General features: G+C 37.4%; 1 protein-coding gene and 1 long non-coding RNA gene across 4 annotated transcripts; both read left to right on the forward strand.

Moving 5' to 3' along the window:
* The first annotated feature begins 203 nt into the window (after window positions 1-203).
* LOC122141999 lies at window positions 204-7,007 on the forward strand. 2 transcript variants are annotated; one of them, XR_006158272.1, is made up of 4 exons: window positions 204-3,764; window positions 5,277-5,451; window positions 5,530-5,706; window positions 6,725-7,007. It is a non-coding gene; the product is annotated as an uncharacterized LOC122141999 (long non-coding RNA). The 2 variants fall into 2 exon arrangements; XR_006158271.1 differs by having other exon boundaries at window positions 5,530-7,007.
* A 5,810-nt stretch (window positions 7,008-12,817) lies between these two features.
* Window positions 12,818-22,785, forward strand: LOC109048061 (RBBP8 N-terminal-like protein). 2 transcript variants are annotated; one of them, XM_042750088.1, is made up of 15 exons: window positions 12,818-12,933; window positions 13,011-13,099; window positions 15,460-15,564; window positions 17,108-17,150; window positions 17,245-17,340; window positions 17,433-17,545; window positions 17,903-17,978; window positions 18,260-18,432; window positions 18,616-18,668; window positions 18,782-18,843; window positions 19,263-19,968; window positions 20,779-20,908; window positions 20,986-21,020; window positions 21,116-21,209; window positions 21,304-22,785. In XM_042750088.1, exons 3-15 carry the CDS (start codon window positions 15,498-15,500, stop codon window positions 21,387-21,389), a joined length of 1,734 nt encoding a protein of 577 aa, XP_042606022.1. In that variant the 5' UTR covers window positions 12,818-12,933; window positions 13,011-13,099; window positions 15,460-15,497; the 3' UTR covers window positions 21,390-22,785. The 2 variants fall into 2 exon arrangements, with proteins under 2 accessions (XP_042606022.1, XP_018921294.1); XM_019065749.2 differs by lacking the exons at window positions 12,818-12,933; window positions 13,011-13,099; window positions 15,460-15,564 and adding an exon at window positions 16,146-16,807.
* Window positions 22,786-22,975: the final 190 nt, after the last annotated feature.

Below are 22,975 nucleotides of genomic sequence, written 5' to 3' on the forward strand. Positions count from 1 at the left end.
TGTAATTTTTTTTTTTTTTTTGTTTGTTTGTTTATATTGGAGTTTTATTTGTTTCAATCAACATTTTTTATTTTGTTTGTTTAGTGTGGCAATTCTAATTCTATATTCTAAATGTTGTTTTAATCATTTTATAGTTTTTTCCTATGTTCTCAATTTTACTTTATCTTAATAATCTTTTTTTTATATCCTGTTAACAAAAGCCAGGTCATCTTCCAGGAAATGTCATCAGTTTCTCTAATAAACAAACAAACAAATACAGCACAAGCATTTTTAAAAATTAAATTTACATTCTTTAAAACATACGTCATAACAGCAATGACCTAGCTGCAGTTAACATTAAGGCAGATATATTTCTTTTTGTGTATATGAGAGAGATTCTGTGTAACACAGCAGTATTATGTTTTGAGGTAGTATAAGGCAGAGGGAGGGGAATGGTGGAGGCTTGCTTCACATGGCTGTTCGAGCTGCTATCTCCAGCTACAAGACTGAAAGTCTGGCCAGGAAAACAGACTTGCACACACTCACTCCTATTTTCTTTAATGTGCTCTGTTCAGTTTTTCCTACTCTTAAAACAAGCTATGTCCCACAGCGGTCTGATAAGAGAGAGGAGGGGCTGTGTACCTGTGTGAAGGGCACTGTGTCATGTTGGTTTTTATTTGGAGGGTGTGTGGCATTAGTCATTTAAGTTATGACATTTGGTTTTGTATGTGTCATGTATGTGGGCACATTACGTGTAGTGTACAGTTAATTAGCATCAAAGCAAATAGTTATCAAACACTGTTGCATTAGCAACACATTGTTTAGAGTCATTTTATGTCTATTAATGACAGCTTGTGAACTGAAGGTGGGACTACAAATACAAAAAAGTCACTTGCCATTACTGTGTTTTCTATGGCATTGTACCATAGTAAAAGTGTTACAATACTCATTTTTAGAAAAATACTATGGAAATAAAATGATTCTTTGACATGCACCTTGGTAATACCCTGTTTATCTTTGAATTGGCTTGAAGTACCATCTAAAAACCATGGAACACTAATATTGTAATCATTCAGTGACGTGGTATATAAGAAAATGTCATGGTGTTGCCAACTGATAACATCACGCTGACTGTACCATGGTACCACCACAGTACTTTTTCGAGGGTCAACCCAGCACAGGCTCATTCAACCAGTTTCAATAGAGATAAATGAGCCCTGAAAATACATAAACTACCCACTTTCCGTTTACTTCTTACTTTCACACATATTAAAATTATGGCCTACATTTTACACAAATAGAAGATCATAAATTAAACCGCAGACACCAACTACACAATGAAGTGCTGCCATTGATGTGTTCTCACCATACACAAACAATGAATGCTCTTCGTACACAGTTTGACATTTTGCTTTTCTCTATAATTGGGCTGTAGAATAAACAAGGAGGTTAGGTTGTGGAGCAGGGATGTCAGATAGTTTACGGAGACTTCATTCATGTACGGTCAAGTCTGATTCAGCCAACAGCTAATAAGTACGACGAACATCGCGTCAAATTGTCAGAAACGTCCAGAGCGGCTCGGTTAATGATACACAGTCCTTGATTTGTGCGAGCTGCTAAATAGCAGTAACATTAGTTCAGCTGTTTTAATGGCCTTGTTAGCGTGTCAATGAAAGAACAGTATATCAAATGATGTATCACCTGTCATCTAAGTTATGAAGAGCTAGGACAAGCGAAAATGGGGGAAAAACAGTAAATTTAGTTTAAAAGTGTTCTTGGATCAATGTGAATCATAATGCATATAGTGGGGGTGCATCCTTTCTCAGCCAGTTAAGATTTAGGTGGACAGCTGTTTGAAATGGGAGAATGCATTCATGAACCTGGAAATTAGCTTGTGCTCTTTGGATAATCTACACCTTCGGGAGGACTGGAAATCTTACACACTCCAATACTTTTCTCACTCCCCCCACTCTGTCCATCTATCGCTCTCCCTCTGATTCTTCGTTTCACACACACACTGACACAAACACATTCAGACTTTCTTTATATCTCTCTTTCCACTCGCCCTACCCCCTCACCCATTACCGTGACCCTTGTTCTTCCCACTTACTTTCTCTCCATTCTCTCTCTCTCTCTCTCTCTCTCTCTCTCTTTCCCTCCCTCCTGCTGGTTTTATCAGTGGTCCTGCTCAGTGTCCTACAGTCATGTCATGATGTGATTTATGTCATGGGTTGTGAAGTCTACTTATCTCCTCCCCCTACACACACACACACACTGAGGAGCTGGCTCCCACTTTCTAGGGCTCAGCCATCCTGGCTCCTCTGCCGCCCAGCACCCAGACCTGGCCAGAGTGAGCAGGGTGTGTTGCATGTGTGTGAATGCTGGTATCAGTGAAGAGTATGAGTGTCTGAAATGAAATGCAGGGTGTTTAGTGGACAGTCAGGGATAGTGATGTCATTCATGAAGCAATATATTTTCTCCCTGATCCTATCCTATCCAGTCCTGTCCTGTCCTATACTGGTCTATCCTATCCTGTCTTGTCCTGTCCTATCCCGTCCCATCCCATCCTGTCCTATCCCGTCCCATCCCATCCTATCCTGGCCTATCCTATCCTTTACCAATCCTGTCTCATCCTCATTTATCTCATCCTATCCCACCTTACCTTGTCCTGACTCATCCTATCCTGGTCTACCCTATCTTGGTCTATCCTGCCCAGGCCTATCCTATCCTATCCTATCCTATCCTATCCTATCCTATCCTATCCTATCCCAGTGCTCTTATTTATCCTTTCCTGTCCTATCATACCCTAATTGTTCCTGCTCCGACTTATCCTATCCCATCCTGTCCTGTCCTGTCCTGTTCCAATTCATTTTCATCATATCCTACCTTGCCCTAATTTATCCTAAGCTGTCCTACAATTTTTTATTCTCCCTATCCTATTCTGGTCTATCCTATCTTGTCCTGACTTATCCTATCCTGTCCTATCCTACCCTACTCGTTCCTGGTCTGACTTATCCTATCCTATCTTATCCTGTCCTGTTTCAATTATTTTTCATCATATCCTACCTTGCCCTAATTTATCCTAAGCTGTCCTACAATTTCTTATTCTCCTTGTCCTATCCTGGTCTATCCTTATCTTGATTTGACTTATCCTCTCCCTGTTCCTGTCCTGGGCTATCCTATCCTGGCCTACCCTTACTTATTCTGACTTAAACTAACCAATGCCACGCAAAGAGAGCTGTATTCTTTTCTTCATTCCAATCTTTGAGTCTGAATCTTTGCTTCTTGACTTACTAAAAACAGTGACCAAAATCATCTAGCACCAAATATGTCATTTTCTCCAGCAAGTAACTCACAGTGAATCCAGCTCCATTTATATGTCATTGTTCTGTCTGTAATTTTGAAATACTTTCATCCCAGTGTCTGCTATGTATGCATGTGATATTTGTGAGGTGCATATGTGATTTGTGTATGTGTGTGTGTGTGCGTTGGAGAGGTCATCCACATCTCTCTTTTACACGGCTCTTAGCGCGGACCCTTTGATGTGCTTTTAGAATGGCCATACAGCTCTCTGCTTTACCTCTCGCTTGACAATTGTTTATTAGTTTTGAAACAGCTTTAGTGGACATCAGGCTCTCTGAGATGGCACGTTTGTGGAGAGGACGACTCACAACTCAACTGACCCCTCCTCCCCAAGAGCCGGACCCAGGACAGTGAGTCACAGAGACCTTTGAAGGGTAAAGGGAGACTTGGGCCTGCTGGGAGTCTGAAGGATGGAGGAATGGGTAGGATGAATGTTTCATTACGAGTGAGAGAAAGTTTGAGATGGTCACAGAAGAAAGTGTAGGAGAGGAAAGAGACAAGAGAGAAGACCACCCTGGTGTTTAAGAGCTCATTGTGTGTGAGATTTATAGCAATGGTTACTGGTTGTGAGAGGTCTTTGAGAGTCCTGTTGAAGTGCTAAGAGAGTGCTGTATAAACGCCTCAAGAGCATTAGGAAACTGTCATTTATGCGAAGGGACAGCAAGATAAATCAGTTTTATAAAACTGGACAAATCTTTGTAAATCTTTGAGTGTCTTGAGGATAGTGTAAACATTGCACAGAAATCTGAATAATCAATTTTAAGCTGGTAGCTGTTGCTTTAGCTGGTTTCCAGTTGGACCAAATGGGTCAATAGCTGGAAGTGTTTATTTTTATTTATTTATTTTTTTTTTTTCAGCATGTGCAGGTGTTGAGAGATTTGTGCAGGGATATAATTGTCTTTTTTATTTTACAGTGAAAAATATCTAAATACCTCTGAAAAAACGTCATATATTAAACATCAAAAAGCTCATACAGTCTTGTGTCTCAAATATATCTAGAAACTAAAAATTAGACAAACTTAATAAATTGTTTGGCTGTTGTTGTTGTTTTTTTTTTTTTCTCTGCATGATGTCATATTTTGTTCACACAGTGGTGTGTTTTTGTTTAACCTGAAAGTGACTAGATGGAGATTATTTGCAACATTTATTTTTATATATATATATATATATATATATATTACATACAGTACATTCTAGACACACTTTAATCCCCATGACTTATATAGTCCTTATTTTAAAAAGAACAGAACAATGCTATTATTAATCAACAAGTCACTTGAAGTTTCTATGGCTAAATTATTACTGTTAATGCTTTTTTTGTCTCTGTTCTTCTAAGATCAGTAAATCAGTGCACGTCTGCATTGCAGCTGCTTCTTCCAGTGACTGTCATGGAACATGTAGATGTACTTGTGAACATTTTATAACAATTGAGTTTTTTAAACTTGAGGTTTTTAAACCTCAGTCCAAAGTAAGGCCTGGACATGAAATGATCAATGCAGACTTTGAATGTTAATGTTAGCCAACACGTACTTCTAAAAAAAAAAAAAACAGCATTATGTAGACATTACAGTCATGTATAAATCTCAATATGAAGTCATATATGAAGTCAGAGCCACAATACAAAAATATACAATTGACCAAAAAAATTACCTAAAACTTTGCCTGTTTGCAAGTGTGCAGTTAATATTTTTGCAGCTATTACGTCTCATTGTACACACTGAAGAAAGTTTTTTTTACAGAAGATTTTTGGACAGTGTTTTGTTTAATTTTTAAGCTCTATTGAACAGTATTTCAAGGGAATTCAGTGAGCTAATATGATGGATCAGTCTGCCCCTAGATAAACAGTGCTTTATATTGGTTTTAGATTAATAATCCATATGCAGCAGTTTCACCTGCACTAGTTTTTCACTTAATTTTTTACATCTCTTTCTCAGGAGTCAAAGAGTTACTGAGAGTTCAGTTCATCCATCTTCTCTCAAATAAAGAGAGACTCCCTGCAAATACGTCTAATCTTCCTTACCTCTCTTTCATAACCATCACTTTTCCTTCTTTTCGTGGGACATGATACGCTCGCTCAGTCAGCTCAAGTCTTATCGCTGTGTATAAAGGGTAAGAAAACACTGGGATGTTTGGTTTCTAATAGGCCTGTGTGGTGTAATTGGCTAATTGCTTTATTTTTCTCTGAAGGGTTCTGTGTTCTGTCATAGAGGCAGGAGGCCATAAACACATATGAGCATCTCCCTCACTGTCAAGGCTTCCTATGCTGTGATTGGCTGAAGGCTGCACTGTCACTGCAGCTGATTGGCCGGGCTGAGGATGAATGTGCACGCTGACAACCAATGGGGCCAGATGAGGGTGAGCCGGGTGAGATATGGGACGCCACATTCTTAAGCACTAATCAAATCTTATGAGCTTTCACTGATGGGTATGTGTTATGTTTGTTGATTTGCCTTCATTAGTCTTTACAACGTGTCCATGTTCTTATGCATTTTTGTGCTTGCGATGAATCATGTTGATAGACGTCTGTATAAATTCTCAATGTGTAAAGGGGTTTTAGCCAGTGAGCGAATCAGTTTGTATCAAGAGTTCATATGCAGGAGGAACCAAGACTTGCCTCAACAGATTGAAACACGTATTGCAGCAAGCTAATAAAGTTTATACTGAAGAGGTTCTGGGGTCAAAGGTCACTTGCTGCCCTCTGCTCAGCCTCCCCTCACCACTCCATCTAGCGCTCCAACAGGAGTGCTGAAAATAGCCTGTGATGGATGCAAATCTGAACATTTCCCTCATTCCCTCCCCCTTTCTTAGTCTACCTTGCTCTGCTATTCAGACCATCTCTCGTCATCCCTATTAGTCCAGATGAAGATGGATATGGACAGTCAGTTATTTATGGATTAGGGCGGAGCTCTGAACCTTTATTGCCATTCTTTTATGTCCCGAAAAGGTCTTGGGTATGTTTCACATTACCATTGTTTTTCTACAGCTGACAGAGTGACAGTAAAGACATTTAGAATGTTTCAAAAGATTTATATTAATAAATAAAATGCCTTTTTTATTTCTGTTTGGGTTTTCAACTTACAACTTGTGTTTTGTAGGAAAGAGCAGCATAGATATATCTCAGCAAAATACCTAATTTTTTGTTCGGTGGAAGCAAAAAATGTACATTTGGGTGAGATATATAGTGAATTATTCCTTTTACGTAAGCATTCAAACATTCAGACGCCTTAATGTTCTGTGAGAAACTGTTTCAGACGCACACGCACGCATTCTGAGAGATGGACGTGGTGATCTGTCGTGTGGGTAGACACACGTCGTGGGACACAGGAATCAGGAGGGGGTGTTTTTGAGCTCTGTTTTAGTCAACTTCCTCTCTGTGCAACAGAACTTCCTGTGTTGGTTCCGCGAATGGAGACCCACCAGCTTCCCCCCAGCGGAATGAGTGTGTGCCTGTGCACGTGAGTGCCCGTATTACATGTCACTGCCACCTACCACTCTCAGCATTCTCTTTCTGCATGCTGTAGTCAATTAGACTGCATCAGTATTTATTTAGGGTTTAACTGTTATAAATGTGGCTACGTAAGTGGGTTCAGTGGGGTTTTGGTACCAATGGATTGCAAATTGGGCAAACAATTATGGGTCAATGATGAGATATTTTTGACACTCCAACCTGGTATTTATTTAAAAAATATATATACATTCAAATGTAATTTAGTATGAAAGTATGATATTTTATTGATTTAATTAATTAGTTCATTAATTCATTAAAATTAATTTTGATATTTAATCAAGATGAAGCATTTATTTGTAATTTAGTATGAAAGTATGATATTTTATTGATTTAATCCCCCACACCTTCTTGATTTAATTAATTAGTTCATTAATTCATTAAAATTAATTTTGATATTTAATCAAGATGAAGCCTCCATGGAAACTGATATTTAAGAATGAATAGTTTTGGGATATATATATATATATATTAAAGCACTTCTTTAAAAACAAATTTCATCTTTTTTAAATAACAACTGAGATCTGCACACTTACAATACATTCTATATTGAGGATGCATAATGTCACGTGGCGTGGCAACGAAGAATTTTAGTGATATTTATGCATTAATAATTTGTTAAAAATAATCTTGAAATATATGTTTAAAAACATTTTTGGAATTCATAATTAAGATGTGTACACTCACACGAATTGAAGTTTTGAGAAAAATGTTATTACTTTTGCTTGGTTACACCACATGACATTTTTAGAGCCATTAAACTGAAACTTTTCTTAAAAATTCTCTAAAAGTTTTTTTAAAACCATATGAAACCAACAGAAATACAAAGAGTACATTTTCTAAGAACTTGGCACCAGATTTGTTTTGTTTGTGCTCTTTTACATCATTGGTCTACGCTTCATACAGCCACCAGCACAAAGTACTCAAGCTCAGCCTCTGTCACTTGGACTGAAGGGCAAACAGAGACCGTCTGGATCGGTGAGGTCACCTGTGACCTGGAAAACACACTGAATTTTGCCGAAGCATGTGACAGATTAAAAGATTTTAAATCTATTGCATGTCCAAACAAATGTTCTAATGATTTAGGATATGGGCTTACATTTGAAATACACATAAAGTGAAATATATCTATTTATGCTACAGTAATTTTCCATCATTAGAAACGAAGAAATGGTGACTTGTGAATCTCTGTGTTAAGATTACCGTATTCTTTGGGGATTGGAAACCAAAGCTCCCCTGTTCCCGACCCCGGTCCTGTATCTTTCTTTCCTCTCTCGTTCTTGTTTGATGTCACTGTAAGTGGAGTCTCTGGGTGGGCTTGGACGGTATCGGGTCTTGGACTGACTGACTGCTCCATCATGTTGTTTTCTGGCAACACTACAGACAGATGATCAAGACACATCCATTCCTTTGCTCCGTAGCGGAACAGAGCGATCTGGCCATGCCTTGTGCTGTTAAACAGCAATGGACCTGGTTTCCATCCTTCCCGTACCGGCAGGTTTAAAGACATTCTGTTGAGTTTATCAAAAGTAGTATAAGAGCAGAAACAACATAACAACTTCCAATGGGAAATCATATATTGCCGCCAATGATGAATGTGTGTGTAAACGTGTTTGTTTATATGCAGCATCTCTACAGTGTGTGATTAAAAAATGTTAAGCATTCATTTTGAGTTTAGATTGACCCTCTGTTCAATTGCTGTAATGAAGTCTCACAAGTGAATCACTGTACAGCGCCCTCTAGTGACCGACTGCCGAGCTGCATCAAAACTGCAGCGGTCTCACCTGGACCTGTAATTTCAGACTACAGCCAAAACATGCTAAAAGAAAAAAGAAAAAAAAATGAAAATACATATTTTATTTTTTTTTAATTTTAAAATTTGTGGTTTGTTGTTTTGTTTTTTGTTTTGAAATTTCAAAACATTCAAGCAATGCAATCAAAAGAGTTACAGAATATTATTGGCGTTAGACTGTTCATGAATATTTAAATCTTTTCATAAAAGCCATATGAATATTTACCTCTGTGTACCAATGAGTATATCATGCAGTTTCTAACAAGTTACAGTATGGCCCAAAAGTCTGCATTGAAAAGCTGTGATTTAGGATCAAATAAAACCATGAATTAACCTAATATAGGATTTAGAATCAAAGAAACATCACAATGTAAAATTTGTGTATAAAATAGTGACATTGATCATGTGACTATTTGTACAAAGAGTAAGATACTTTTCTGTTGAACCTTAAGATGTTCTTTGGATCATCTCAGATCATACTGGAGAACATAATCAGCTTTTACACAATGCAGTCTGACTATGTGTAGCTACTGACAAACTAAAAATGAACCAAATCTCAAGACATTATGAGGTTTGTGTATAGCCTACTTTTTATATTAATATTCAACTTTTCACCCAAATTGTTGTTTAAAATATATAACGGGGACAAAATATATTACATTTATACATTTATATAACCCTCAATGTAAGCATTTTCACCAGTGATATTACAAGTTTGGATCCCATTGTATCAATTTTGAATGATTTGCATCTGTTTTAATAGCAAAGTAATATTGCTTTGTTCGCAAAACACAGGTAGCCCATTGTTCTTTCATGTGAGTTGCCATTTTACGATGACTAAGCTTGTTTCTGCAGTGTTAGACGTCTTTTGAGTTACATAAACATTTATGCAGCAGTATTTTTTAAAGGGGGATTCGCCGTGTCTTGTAAATCTGTCTCATTCTTTGAAGTCTTATCTGGCTCGAGACATGGATCGTAGTGCTGCTCTGATCCTATGGAATCCCAGTCCCTCGTGTGTGTGCTTGTGTGTGTTCCTGCACTATGAACGGCCCCAGAAAACCCTGGTGCATATTTTACTATTGAATTATCAAGCCATGTAATTAATAAAATTAGGAATAGTAGAATAGGTAGTAATTTAAGTTGTGCATTAACATACATTAATCAGGTATTTAACAGTCTTTGGCAACTTTGGATTGTATTGCTTTGCTTTGATATGTATGTATGTATTTATTACCAGTGCATTTAAAACAAACTATTGTTATTAGAGAGGGTGAATATGCCTCTACAGACTGTTTAAACCTGTGCTTTTACTCCACCCAGTGGACAAAAAGCAGATCTCAGAGCACTGCAGTTATTTAGCAAATTTTATACTTTGCTTCATGAACCTGCGAAACCTGTTTGCATCTGTCTGTCACCATTTGGAGATTGGATCTCTTTGGCCCCTCTATAAATTCATATGCAATCCATAGCCATTTGCCTATTACAAGATAAGCCTATTACAAGGTTTCTTATTCTTCAAAATATCATTATATAAAATAGATACATTATAAAGTTGACACATAAATCTGGTTTATTCTAGAGTGCAAAAGTGTGCTCATAATCTGCGTATGACTAACAGTCCTATTGGGGTGGAGATGCACAGCTCACTGACCTGGTCTGTCTGGTACTGCAGAATCTGACATTACCATCATTTGTCTTGACTTGTTTATTTTTTTTGAGCTTCCAGTCAGTTGTAATAAAGGGGCGGAGTTTAAGCAAACTAAATGATTGTAGATGTCCAGCATACATCAAGAGTAAAATTATGAGATTAAAAAAAGAGATGTACACATGGATGATTGATTCACAAACAGATCAATAAAACATACATTTTGTTTCATTCTGCCTTACATTTATATATACCAATGATAAATATATATATATATATATATATATATATATATATATATATATATATATATATATATATATATATATATATATATATATATATATATATATACAGGTGCATCTCAATAAATTAGAATGTTAGGAAAAAAAGTTAATTTATTTCAGTAATTCAACTAAAATTGTGAAACTCATTTATTAAATAAATTCAATGCACACAGACTGAAGTAGTTTAAGTCTTTGGTTCTTTTAATTGTGATGATTTTGGCTCACATTTAACAAAAACCCACCAATTCCATATCTCAACAAATTAGAATATGGTGACATACCAATCAGCTAATCAACTCAAAACACCTGCAAAGGTTTCGTGAGCCTTCAAAATAGTCTCTCAGTTTGGTTCACTAGGCTACACAATCATGGGGAAGACTGCTGATCTGACAGTTGTCCAGAAGACAATCATTGACAACCCTTCATAAGGAGGGTAAGCCACAAAAAATTAATTGCCAAAGAAGCTGGCTGTTCACAGAGTGCTGTATCCAAGCATGTTAACAGAAAGTTGAGTGGAAGGAAAAAGTGTGGAAGAAAAAGATGCAGAACCAACCGAGAGAACCGCAGCCTTATGAGGATTGTGAAGCAAAATCGAATCAAAAATTTGAGTGAACTTCACAAGGAATGGACTGAGCCTGGGATCAAGGCATCAGGAGCCACCACACACAGATGGGTCAAGGAATTTGGCTACAGTTGTTGTATTCCTGTTGTTAAGCCACCCCTGAACCACAGACAACGTCAGAGGCGTCTTACCTGGGCTAAGGAGAAGAAGAACTGGACTGTTGCCCAGTGGTCCAAAGTCCTCTTTTCAGATGAGAGCAAGTTTTGTATTTCATTTGGAAACCAAGGTCCTAGAGTCTGGAGGAAGGGAGGAGAAGCTCATAGCCCAAGTTGCTTGAAGTCCAGTGTTAAGTTTTCACAGTCTGTGATGATTTGGGGTAAATGTCATCTGCTGGTGTTGGTCCATTGTGTTTTTTGAAAACCAAAGTCACTGCACCCGTTTACCAAGAAATTTTGGAGCACTTCATGCTTCCTTCTGCTGACCAGCCTTTTGAAGATGCTGATTTCATTTTTCCAGCAGGATTTGGTACCTGCCCACACTGTCAAAAGCACACAAAGTTGGTTAAAATACCATGGTGTTGGTGTGCTTGACTGGCCAGCAAACTCATCAGACCTGAACCCCAGAGAGAATCTATGGAGTATAGTCAAGAAGAAAATGAGAAACAAGAGACCAAAAAATGCAGATGAGCTGAAGGCCACTGTCAAAGAAACCTGGGCTTGCAGCACTTTTTCAGAGTTTCTCTGAAACCCCCCACCTGTATAGAAATGCTACAGGTTATTTTATATGCTATTTGTACAGCAGCAGTATACCTTCGCCATATGCATTGGCAGTAGCAAGTTTCTGTACTTGCTTGCAGCAGCAGCAATAAACCTCTCTGACAACGTTTAGAAACCGTCTCTCAGACAGCACATGCATATAGCAAAATGAGTTCTCTTTAATTGCTGTTTGCGATATTGACTAGAGTACCTTTACAAAACACAACAATGGTTTTACTGCAAAACAGGTTTTTGACAGATACTATGGTTCACATTCCACAAATTAGCCAAGTTTTTCTGTTTGACCTTGTTTTAAGTACAAATACCATAATTAGATGAAGGTTACTGCAGTAAAACCATTACAAATATCTGATTAATATAGATTTGCTACATATATAAACCATGATTACTGTAAAACCATAGTTAAACGTGGTTGTTTTGCTTTTTCACTAAATATCCTTGTTTTTACAGTAGTTACTATAGTAAAACCATGTATTATTTTCCTATGGGTGCACAGTAGGACAGGAGTCACCTTGTTAGGAGGTGTTCTGCAGGTGTGGTTATCAGAGAAACCTCCAATGCTGCTTCAGGACTGTCCTTTTGATGGCTTGGTTTTTGCAAAGTGACATATGACTTGATACAGATCATTCAGTATGATGATTATTATCATAAAATAGGAGGGTCTAAAAAGATAAATTTCCCTTTCTGGGCTATGTATGTAGTAAATAAATGCTAATAAAAACTTTCACATGTTACTGCAACAAAGCTGAATAAGTGCATCTTTAGTTCCTTGAGATTAAAATAGCAAATCAAAGCAGAATAAAGCGGCTTTGTGTGTCTAAAGCTTCTCTATATCCTTCTGAGGATTTTTTTTTTTTCTTTGTGGCCGGGCAGGTTTAGTGGGATTTCAGCAGGACCGGTTTATCCAGGGGAGAACTGGTGTTTGTGTGCCGTGGCAAGGAACTGCTCAAACCTGTTCTCCTCGTCAGTGGGGAGAAGAAGGAGGGGCTGCTTGGAGAGCAGGAGGAGGAGAGGAGCACAGGGCGTATGTAACTCTTTTTTACCTTTCCTCTCTATTTCGTTCTCATTCCATTAGTTTTCAATCTGATGTGGCTCTCCAAGGGGCTCCGGATGACACTGGCGTGACGAGGGGGCCGACAGCGTCGTGTGATTGGCAGGTGACGTGATTGACGTCCATAAGGTGGCACAGGGTGAGTGGACTGCTCGTTTCTCCTGAACACACTGTATTGACCAGATGTCATGTGTTTTGGTGTTTGTTTATTGAGCTATTGCATAATGTGATCAGTCATCAATAACACAACACATCATATTGACAAAAACACAATCACTCATTATTTAAGCTATTTCAGTTGGGTGTGGTGACGTGTTATTTTTTTCTATTTGATCAGTGATAGGAATTTATCCTATTCTTAGTATTGTATTTAATTTTCCGGTCACGTCTATTTTTATTATTTAAATTATTATTATTTTTATTAAATTATATTATTTTTATTATTTAATTATATATTTGTTTACTAAGTTTTTCTCTTTATATTAATTGAAATATTGAGAATGCTAATTTAATAATAAAAACATATTTTTTATATGAGGATTATTAAAAAAGTAATAATTGAATTCTGATAAGTTTGAGTCCACTGATATTGTATCATAAACTCATTACAGGTTCGCAAAGTTTAACATTTGTTTGCACCCCCCCCCCCTCGCTCACTCGCTCACATCTCTGTCTCTCATTTCTCTCATATTTTGATTGTCCTGCACTTGGTAATATAACAAGTATTAAACTGAAACATGTAAAACACAAACAACCAACAAAAAACAAAACCCTAGCAAAATCATAGGCAGAGATTGCGCAATGGCAGACCTGATCCACCAATCCATGTCAAAAGCATACTTTCTCATGTATATTAATAAATAATATTATGCCCCAGGCCTGTTCAAAGACTACACCTGTTCATCTTGTTGACTTAATTGACTGATTTAGTATGTTTTAGATCAATTACAGTATGCATTATATATAACCTTCCACGTATTTAGTGACACAGTGAATGACCTCTGACCCCAAATGTCAAGGGCACTGAGAGTCAGAGGTCAGATGTGGTAACACCAGTTTGTATGGTAAATCTGTACAGGTATATTCTATATTGTTAGTAATTATTTGTACTTTATTTTAATTTTAATCATCAGCTCAAAGGAGTGGGTTTAGTTTGTGTGTGTTTGTGTGTAGGTGTGTGTGAAAAGTGAAGTTTGCAGTTCTGAAAGACAGGTTCCCTCTTGCTCCCGCTGTTGTAACGTTCAAAACTGTAATCTAACGTATCCCGACATGCAGAGAGAGTGAAGGAGCAGGCAAAAAGCTCTCAGATCTAAATGCAAAAAAGATTGTATGGGGGGGGGGGGGGGCATGACCACACCCTCCCAAGAGCCCTCAGCGACTTGCAGATGGGGTTAAAAAAATATAATGAGTCATTATAATGTATTCAGATGTTTCTATGCACAGTTCCCACTTTGCATTTAGATTAAAATCCTGTTTTACTAGAAAGTGTGTTTGTGTCCCATCAGTTTTAAGAGAAGTTATGCTCTCTACTGTACAAAAGTTTGGGGTCGTGAGGTTTTTTTAATGTTTATTTTATTTTTTTAAATCTCTTATGCTCACCAAGGCTACATTTATTTGGTCAGAAATACAGTCATATTTTGAAATATTATTACAACTTAAAAGACCTCTTTTCTATTTTAATCTATTTTAAAATGAATTTTATTTCTGTGATGCAAAGCTGAATTTTCAGCATCATTACTCCAGTCTTCAGAGTCACATGATTCTTCATACATCATTCTGATATACTGATTTGCTGTCACTTTTGATCAATTCAATGGGTCTTTGCTGAATAAAAGTATAAATTTCTTTAAAAAAGTCATACTGACCCTAAACTTTTGAACGGTAATATATATATATTCACATTTCAGTCATTTAAACATTGTTCATTGTGTCAAGGCCTTTACATCAACCATGGAGATCATCAGGAATTTATAGTTTGACAGATTTTTGAGGCAGTCATTTATGAGGCGAAGGAGTAGATATTTGTAGATAGCACAGGTCAGGGAAGATAAGCTGAACGTTGTCATATTTAGATGTTAATATTGTGTGTGTCAAATTGAAACCCATTTATAAGATGTCTGCGCATTACAAGGGTTATAAAAAAACTTCCTGATCCTGTTTGTTTTTAGATGCAAGCACGAACACACATGTTGTGGTAATTCTGTCTCTTCTTATTTCTTACGCTCTCACTCTCTCTTCTACACACAATCATGCATGCATACACAAATAAAGTTAGGCCTGCAGAGAATACATCTTGCAGAACCAGTTTGGCAAGACCAGGTTTTAATAGCCTTGGTATATATGAGTGTAGAAATGTAAGCTCATATTTTAGCAGGTATTGTTGCCAGGGCAACAGCAAAACATGAACTGGCAGCAGTTGTACCCTAATCATGCATTGATTTAACAAATCTTAATTTTTTCATATTTTCCTTTATTATTCCTTCCTATCCTTATTCGTAGGAAGACGAGTGAAGAGGCAGGTGTGCAGGAACACTAGCATGGCTATGGAAAGCTTTCCTGACCTCCTGCAGAAACTGCGGGAAGTGCATGAACATGAGTTAGAGGGTAAGACCAGCCATTTTTTTGTTTGTTTGTTTGTTTTGAGATTTTGCCAATAGGCAACTTCTCAAACCAATGAACAGTACTAACTATGAACAGTAAAAACATCTTTACATGACAAAAAAAAAAAAAAAATGATTAAATAGATAACTATTGGTCACATTTACTGTTGCTCAGCAAAATTTCTCAGATGAAATCCAGTCATTTCAAATAGGGATCTGCATGATCAGGAGTTTCGCTTGAGGGCAAAAAAAAAAAAAATTTCCCCATGCAGATTTTTCTCTTGGTCACATGAATTTGCCGCATTGACAAACAGAAAGCTATTAGGTTTGAAAGTGACTACCGTGTGAGTTTTGCTTCATAAATCGCTACACAGTTGACTATGGCAGTTGGACCTTTTTTGCCTGAGAAATTTAACAACAACTGCATAAATTCAATTCAATTCAAATTCAAGTTTATTTGTATAGCGCTTTTCACGATACAAATCGTTGCAAAGCAGCTTTACAGAAAATTACGTTTCTACAATATATTTAGTAGTAGCTTGTCAGTGGTGACTGTCAGCTAATGTACATATGGCAGAAATGTATGGGAAAATTCAGTTAATGACGTAATCAAACAGACGATGAACACTATTAACTGCAATGATTATATGTTGCAATCAAACTTGTAGCAAAATTTGGTCCAGTAGTTTCTGTTGTTTCAGAGTTGGCATCATCTGAGGTCCTCTGAGGGGTTAGCCTCATCTCTTCTCAGGTTTTCGGTAATTAGCATAGCTGCTGTTCCAACCAAGCAATAAAAAATATTTTTTAAAAATGCTGTGAGCTCACAAACTCTTAAATTAGCAACATTTTGAGTATAAATCTGACATTGTTTATTCACCATCATGTCATTCCAAGCCTTTTAGACTTCCTTTTTTCATGTCTTTCTTTCTGAACACAAAAGGCAAGAGTTTAATGAATAAAGGTGGGGTGAATTCAACACAATGGCATTACATCGTGACTCACATTAACACTTCATAATGCAACCAAAAATGTCAGCAAAAATAAGCCTGGACATGATATTTGAAGGAATAGTTGACTAAAAAAATAAGCTGAAAATGTACTCAACGTTAGGCATTCCAAGATGTAGATGAGTTTGTTTCTTCATTAGAACAGATTTGGAGAATAACATTTCATCACTTGCTCACCAGTGGATCCTCTGCAGTGAATGGGTGCCGTCAGAATGAGAGTCAGCTGAGAAAAACGTCACAGTAATTCACACGACTCCGGTCAAAACACTTCTAAACAAACGTATATTTTGTCCGAAAGTGACAGTTTAACGTTAAAATGTCTTAATTATGAATTTGTTTATTACAAACATGCAGCTTTCCACTTCACTGGAGTTGTATGAATTACTTGTGGGTTATTTATGATGCTTTTAAATTTTTATTTTTGCATGAACTTTTTCTTTAAGTAAACTTATAACAGCTGCCACTTCTTTCCTCTGTGCCATCTAATGCTTCACTCTCCGGTTGTCCAGATTCACTATGTGTTCTTCTCTTTTTCTACAGGATGGCAAGAGAAAGTACTGGAGCTGACAAATAAAAAGAATATGTGAGTGTGAATGCCATATTTTTCAAGCTAAAATCATGACTGACATCATAATTGACATCTACCTCAATAATGGTTTATGTGCATTCTGTTGTAGCGACGCAAAGCGCATGGAAGAACTTTACAACAGGAACCAGCAGATGAAAGAACAGCAGCGGATTCTTACTGAGAACATCAAACAACTGGAGAACAGGTGTGTGTGTGTGTGTTTAAGAGAGAGAAAGTCATTCTTAAATGTAATCTCATGCACCTCTGCCCACACCGGATGTGTCTGTCGATTCTCAGGTTGCGGGCCGGGTTGTGTGACAGGTGTACAGTCACTCAGGATGTGGCTAAAAAAAGGCAACAGGAGTATGAAAACTCCCAGCTCCAGAGTCTGCAGCACATCTCTCTAATGGGTGAGCTATAAATAGAGCCTTTATATGAAGAAGAAATGTTGTGGCATTGACCACGTTGATTTGTTTTATGCAAAAAGTCACAAGAAGATTTCTTTTGAGATATCATTTTTCAGGCTTTACACAAATGCTGTGTAATGAAAAAAAGAAGAAGAAAAAAAATACATTAAAAAATGTTTAAAAATACAGTAAACGGTACTGTTTGAAATAACTGTTATCTATTTTAAAATAATGTTTTTATTTACTTTTATTCAGCAAGGATCCGTTAAATTGATCAAAAGTATTAATTTCTTTAAAAAAATCACAGAGGTCAAAGAGGAATATAATGAATATTAGTGATATTCTTGTTTACTGCTGCAGTGAGTGAGATGAATGCACTAAAGAAAGAAAACGACAGACTGAGAGAGGAGCTGAAGGGCTTGAGGGATCCATCAAAGTGAGTGGCCAATTTTCTCATCGTGCTTCCTTGCCACATTTTTGCAAGTATTTCCTGTTGTTTCTCATTTGCAAGTCCTGATCCTGTCATATAGTGGCACGATCTGATTTACTGTAACTGTAACCATGCAGCACTAGCCAACATACTGTGGTCTGCACCACATTTTGGCAAAATATCTTTCGCCCGATGTTGGTCACTTGTGGTCAGGGCCCGTTTAACAGATTAATACAATGTATTGTATATAATAGACATGCGTAATAACTCGTTCCTTCACCTTTCAGTCGACAGAATGGTCATTCAGAAGACACAATGACCCCAGAGGTCAAGGGGTCACCTGACACAGCAGTGGCTGCTGTGACTTTACTGGCCTCAGGGCTGAAGTCCAGCCAGCCTCCACCAGGGGACACCACTGTACCTGCAGCCACTGTCAAACACAGCCCAACACACAGCCTGGGTACGTTACAGCAGACATTTCTGACATATATGAGAACCAGTGCTGTTTTATTCTGATAATACTTTAGGTTATCATAGATTATAGATTTTACTTTACGTCTACTGAATATCTTGAATATATCTTAGCTTGTAACATCTGATGATTTATTATTATTATTTTTTTAATGTTCTTTATCCTTTACAGAAAAAGCTTCTGAACACAAACTTATGCAAAGCTGGGGCAGGGTGTTTTCATTTGTAAGCTATAATTTGTTTTTGCTCTTTTAAAATTGGTTGTTTTATAGTAAATCTTGTTCTTTCTATTCTTTTGTGTTTCATTGTTTGCTGAAATTTGAGTTTCTCTCTTTCAGGAGTCGAATAAGCCCATGTCGCCCATCTCAAGATGGGGCACAGACCACAGTGCTGAAAGAAGGTGAGACAGCCATTTTGTGTGTGCACAGAAAACCGTATATCAGAAGTTTAAACTAATATGGTTTAAAACACATGATTTCAATGCGATATTCATGATAATCAAAACCAAACAGATGTTTTTAGCAGAGTATTTGAGTTACGAGCTGTAAAGACGCAGCCCTATTCTGGTAAAAGGAGGTGGGGAGCAGCAGCTCATTTGCATTTAAAGAGACATGCACGAAAACTATGCGTTTCGGCTTCCACTCAAAATAGGCATTTGAGTGGAAATTATGTAATAAATGATCTGTGGGGTATTTTTAGCTTGAACATCACAAACACATTGTGGGGACACCTGAGACTTATATAACATATTTTAAAAAGGGGCATAATATGTCTCCTTTAAGGTGGCACATCTTAATTATTCCCCTCATACACCCACAGATCTTCCAGCGTGGACTCGGTTGAGCACAGACATTCCCCTTTGTCTCCTTCTCTTCCATCTCCTCTTAGTCTACTGAAGAACAATCCTATTTTTTCTTCTGTTGCCTCTGAGGAACGTAGCAGCCGGCAACAAATTCACACCCCCGTCCCCTTCCGACCACTTCCGATCAAGACGGGTCGCCTGTCTATCCCGTGGTCGCTCTCAGAATCTACTGACTGGGTAACAGTAGCAGCGGGCGGCTCTGGTGTTGGTAGCGGGATAGCAGTTCACCCAAGCCAGAACCCTATTCCCAGCTCAAACATACTGCGTTTCCCTAAACTGGTCCCACCAAGCGGTGGCCACCAGTCTCGTACACATGGCCCAACACCTAGCGGTATGCGGCCCTGGTCCCGCAGAAACCTGTCAGAGCATGCAGAGAGTAGAGAAAAGAGAGTGACAGAAGCTGTTACAGCGCCGCCCCAGTGGAAGGCCTCAGCAACGCCGCCAGAGAGGATTTTTGGAGAGAAGCTGAGAGAGGATGAAGAGGAAGCTCCGTTAGACCTGTCTGAGTCGGGCCGTTCAAAAAGCAAAGAGAAAGAGAAAACACAATCACAGAGCGATGTATCTTCCTCTTCATCTTCCTCACCACCTGCTACGCTTTCATCGTCATCTCAATGCCCATCAAGCCCTCAAAGTGACCAGCAGACAACAGACAGTAATACACAGGTAGACTTCAAATGTGCAGAAATATCTCCTCATTAAAGACATTCCTTTGGTTGAGACAGTATTTAATGAGTGTATCCTGTTAATGCTTAAACAGAAAATCTAGAAAATCATGTTAAAATTACTATGAAAATATGTTAATTATACTTATAAACTGCATATCATAGTATATTGCCAAAGCTAAAGAATAGTCAAGTTAAACATTTCCTTTTTCTTAACAGTTTCAGTTAGTTTTTCGCTTTGCGAGCTAACTGCTTAGCTAGCTGCTAGCTTAGCGTAATGCTAGCTTGGTTAAGAAATACTCGGCTAGACTACAATAACACAACAAATTTAACTTCTCCCTTTCTTTAGGTTGCTTCCATTAACGCAGGCTGCCAACGTTTTTTTTTGTTTTTTTTTTAATTAGCTAATACAAGATAATGCAGTTTTGATCAAGCATTCAGGATATTGCACGAATAGCAGTCCTTTCTCTTTGACATGGAAAAGGTTCAGCTTTGTCTTTGTTTTGTATATTGTATACTGTTGCACACTCAGACTAATGTTTCTTTGTGTTTGCATTGTTCCTGTTTACGAAGGCCTGGGCATATAGAAAAAAAATTGGTATTGTGGTTTTGTAAAATCAAGGCCACGTGTACTGTTTCGTTCCTTCATTTAACGTAGTTACATTCTGGCCACAATTGAAATAAAACAAAAGAACAAATTAGCACAACATGGCTACGACCTACCTAAAATGAATGAATTCATGTTTTAGCAACAAACTCTGGAAATAGTTGTATTTACCAGTACCTGTGATGTTTGGTTCACATTACACAGCAGGAGGAAGCACGGGAAACATGTAAGGAACAGGAAGAGGTAAAGGAAGGTGAAACATCTACAGCAGCTGAAACGTCTGTCAGCTCAGAGAAGAAGAAAATCCCACCGCTAACCATTTCCCTGCAACCAGGTAAAGCTTCACTCTTGTTGGCTGGTTTAGGTTTATTTGGATTGTGCGAAGTTGAACTGGACTGTTTTGCCTTGCAGTTGTGGTTATGGAGACGCTTAAATCAGGATTACAGGTAATCTTAGCACTGAATTCATGTTATGTCATTAAATTTCAAACAGCTTTATGAGATCAGTTCTAACTTCTGCTTTGTTGTGGCTGGTGGTGAAGTTGTCTGATCATGGCAGCAGACCAATGGAGCAAGAGGAGAAAGAGAACAATAACCTTGAAGCAAGCAGAAAAAGACTTGGGCAGGATACTGATGGTAATAGATCGTATTTTAATAATTTATTTATTTTTAATTTAAAAAACATACATTTAGCATCTTCTAAAAGGTCACTTGTATTGTTTTGTCTTAGCTTTTTCCCAGCGCTCAGTAAAGGAGAAGAAAATTCGTCTGAGCAGGGGACCTCAAGGAAAAAATGTAGACTCAGAGCAAGGATGAAGGTCTCATATATTTATCTCTGTTTTATGTTAATTGGCTTTGTTTAGTATTTTCACAAACGTTATTCTTCATACTCTTTTTTTTATATATATATACAGGCAGTGGATTCAGCTATTGCTGTGGTTATGCACACACCCTTTTTTCTTTCACCTTTCGCCGCCAGTTTTCAAGTTTGAATCTCTGGCGTTTGCTATAGTTTTCCAGAAAAACCAACATTAGACTTCAGCTACACCTCTGTCAACATAATTCTCATGTATCAAACAGAATACATAATGCAGTCCAGACTGGAATTAAATAAGATCTATTAGTAGCATGTGCAGCTATATTGTTCATACTGCACATGGGTAAATTTGAGCATTGATTATGAATAAAGTAACAAATCCATTGGATTATCCACTGGCGGTGGCTGAGAAGAGACCCCTCCATTATTGTAAAGCACTTTGGGTGTACAGCAATACACAATAAAGTGCTATCTAAATGCATCATTCATTCATTCATTGAGACAATTTTCCAGCCATTTTTAGCTGTACTAAAACAGGAAGCCCGCCGTTTTCACTGACAAGGGGGCTGTTAATAAACTTATCTAGATATGTTTTAATTTCCTCAGTTTCATTTTCTTCTTCCTCTTTTGTAACATCACAAGTTATTAATAAGCACATATAACATGAGAACATATGATTTCTTGCTGACTTGTGTTTTGAACATTGTCATGTCAGCTCTAAGTTTATGTTCATTCTTTCTTTCATGTAAAAGGTGTCGCATCTCATCTATTTTTGTCTATGTCTGAGCACTACAGCCTGCTTCTTGTAGATGTGACAAAATGAAAAACCCTCGGCTTCCCCTTTTGTTTTTTTTTTTTGAGATGTCAAGCATATATTTTGTAATAGTGAATTTTCCACTTGCAGCTGTAAAAGCTGCAAAAAGGAGGAACAGTAAAACTGTGAAGAAAAAAGTAAAGGTTTTTTTTTTTTTTTTAACTTTCTGTACTGTTGTTTCAAACTAGCTGTAAACCTTTCCTTTGCACTATTTTTAGATAGTTTTAAGAGATAATTTGGAGATTATCTAATACTTAATTTCATCTGATACATTAGTTCCTCTGCTAACGTCTGTCGAACGAAATGCAGTTATAAGACCATGGCAGCAAACTGATTGCTGTGGTCATACTTTGTGAACTATCACCTGTAATGTTTTAGGATGTGGGAAACACCTGCGTTGTTGCAGGAAGAGGATAAATAATTTTCACGGTGAAGAGTCATTGGAACAATTCAGAATTTTCACTTGAATATGCCAATCACCACAACACTTGACTTGCTTGCTTTTGTATACTGAACAAAGGTGTATGAGTTTAAAGTACAAAGGTAGAAATCCTAATAAAAACCCTTGCATCAACATATCACACCTGACTTTGTTTTCTAAGTTTCTAATAGGAATGTTTTATTTGATCCATGCACATATATGTTTTGTTTAATATTCCTAGCTGTCCGATTTCTGTTCTCTCTTATAAGTATTTGCGTAAGTTGTTTTAAAGAAGGGGTAGATTTATATATTTGCTTGTTTATTATGTTTCTTTCTCTGTCTCTTTCAAA

The sequence above is a fragment of the Cyprinus carpio genome, chromosome B23 (assembly GCF_018340385.1).
Source record: "Cyprinus carpio isolate SPL01 chromosome B23, ASM1834038v1, whole genome shotgun sequence".
In the NCBI taxonomy this organism is placed as follows: Eukaryota; Metazoa; Chordata; class Actinopteri; order Cypriniformes; family Cyprinidae; genus Cyprinus; species Cyprinus carpio.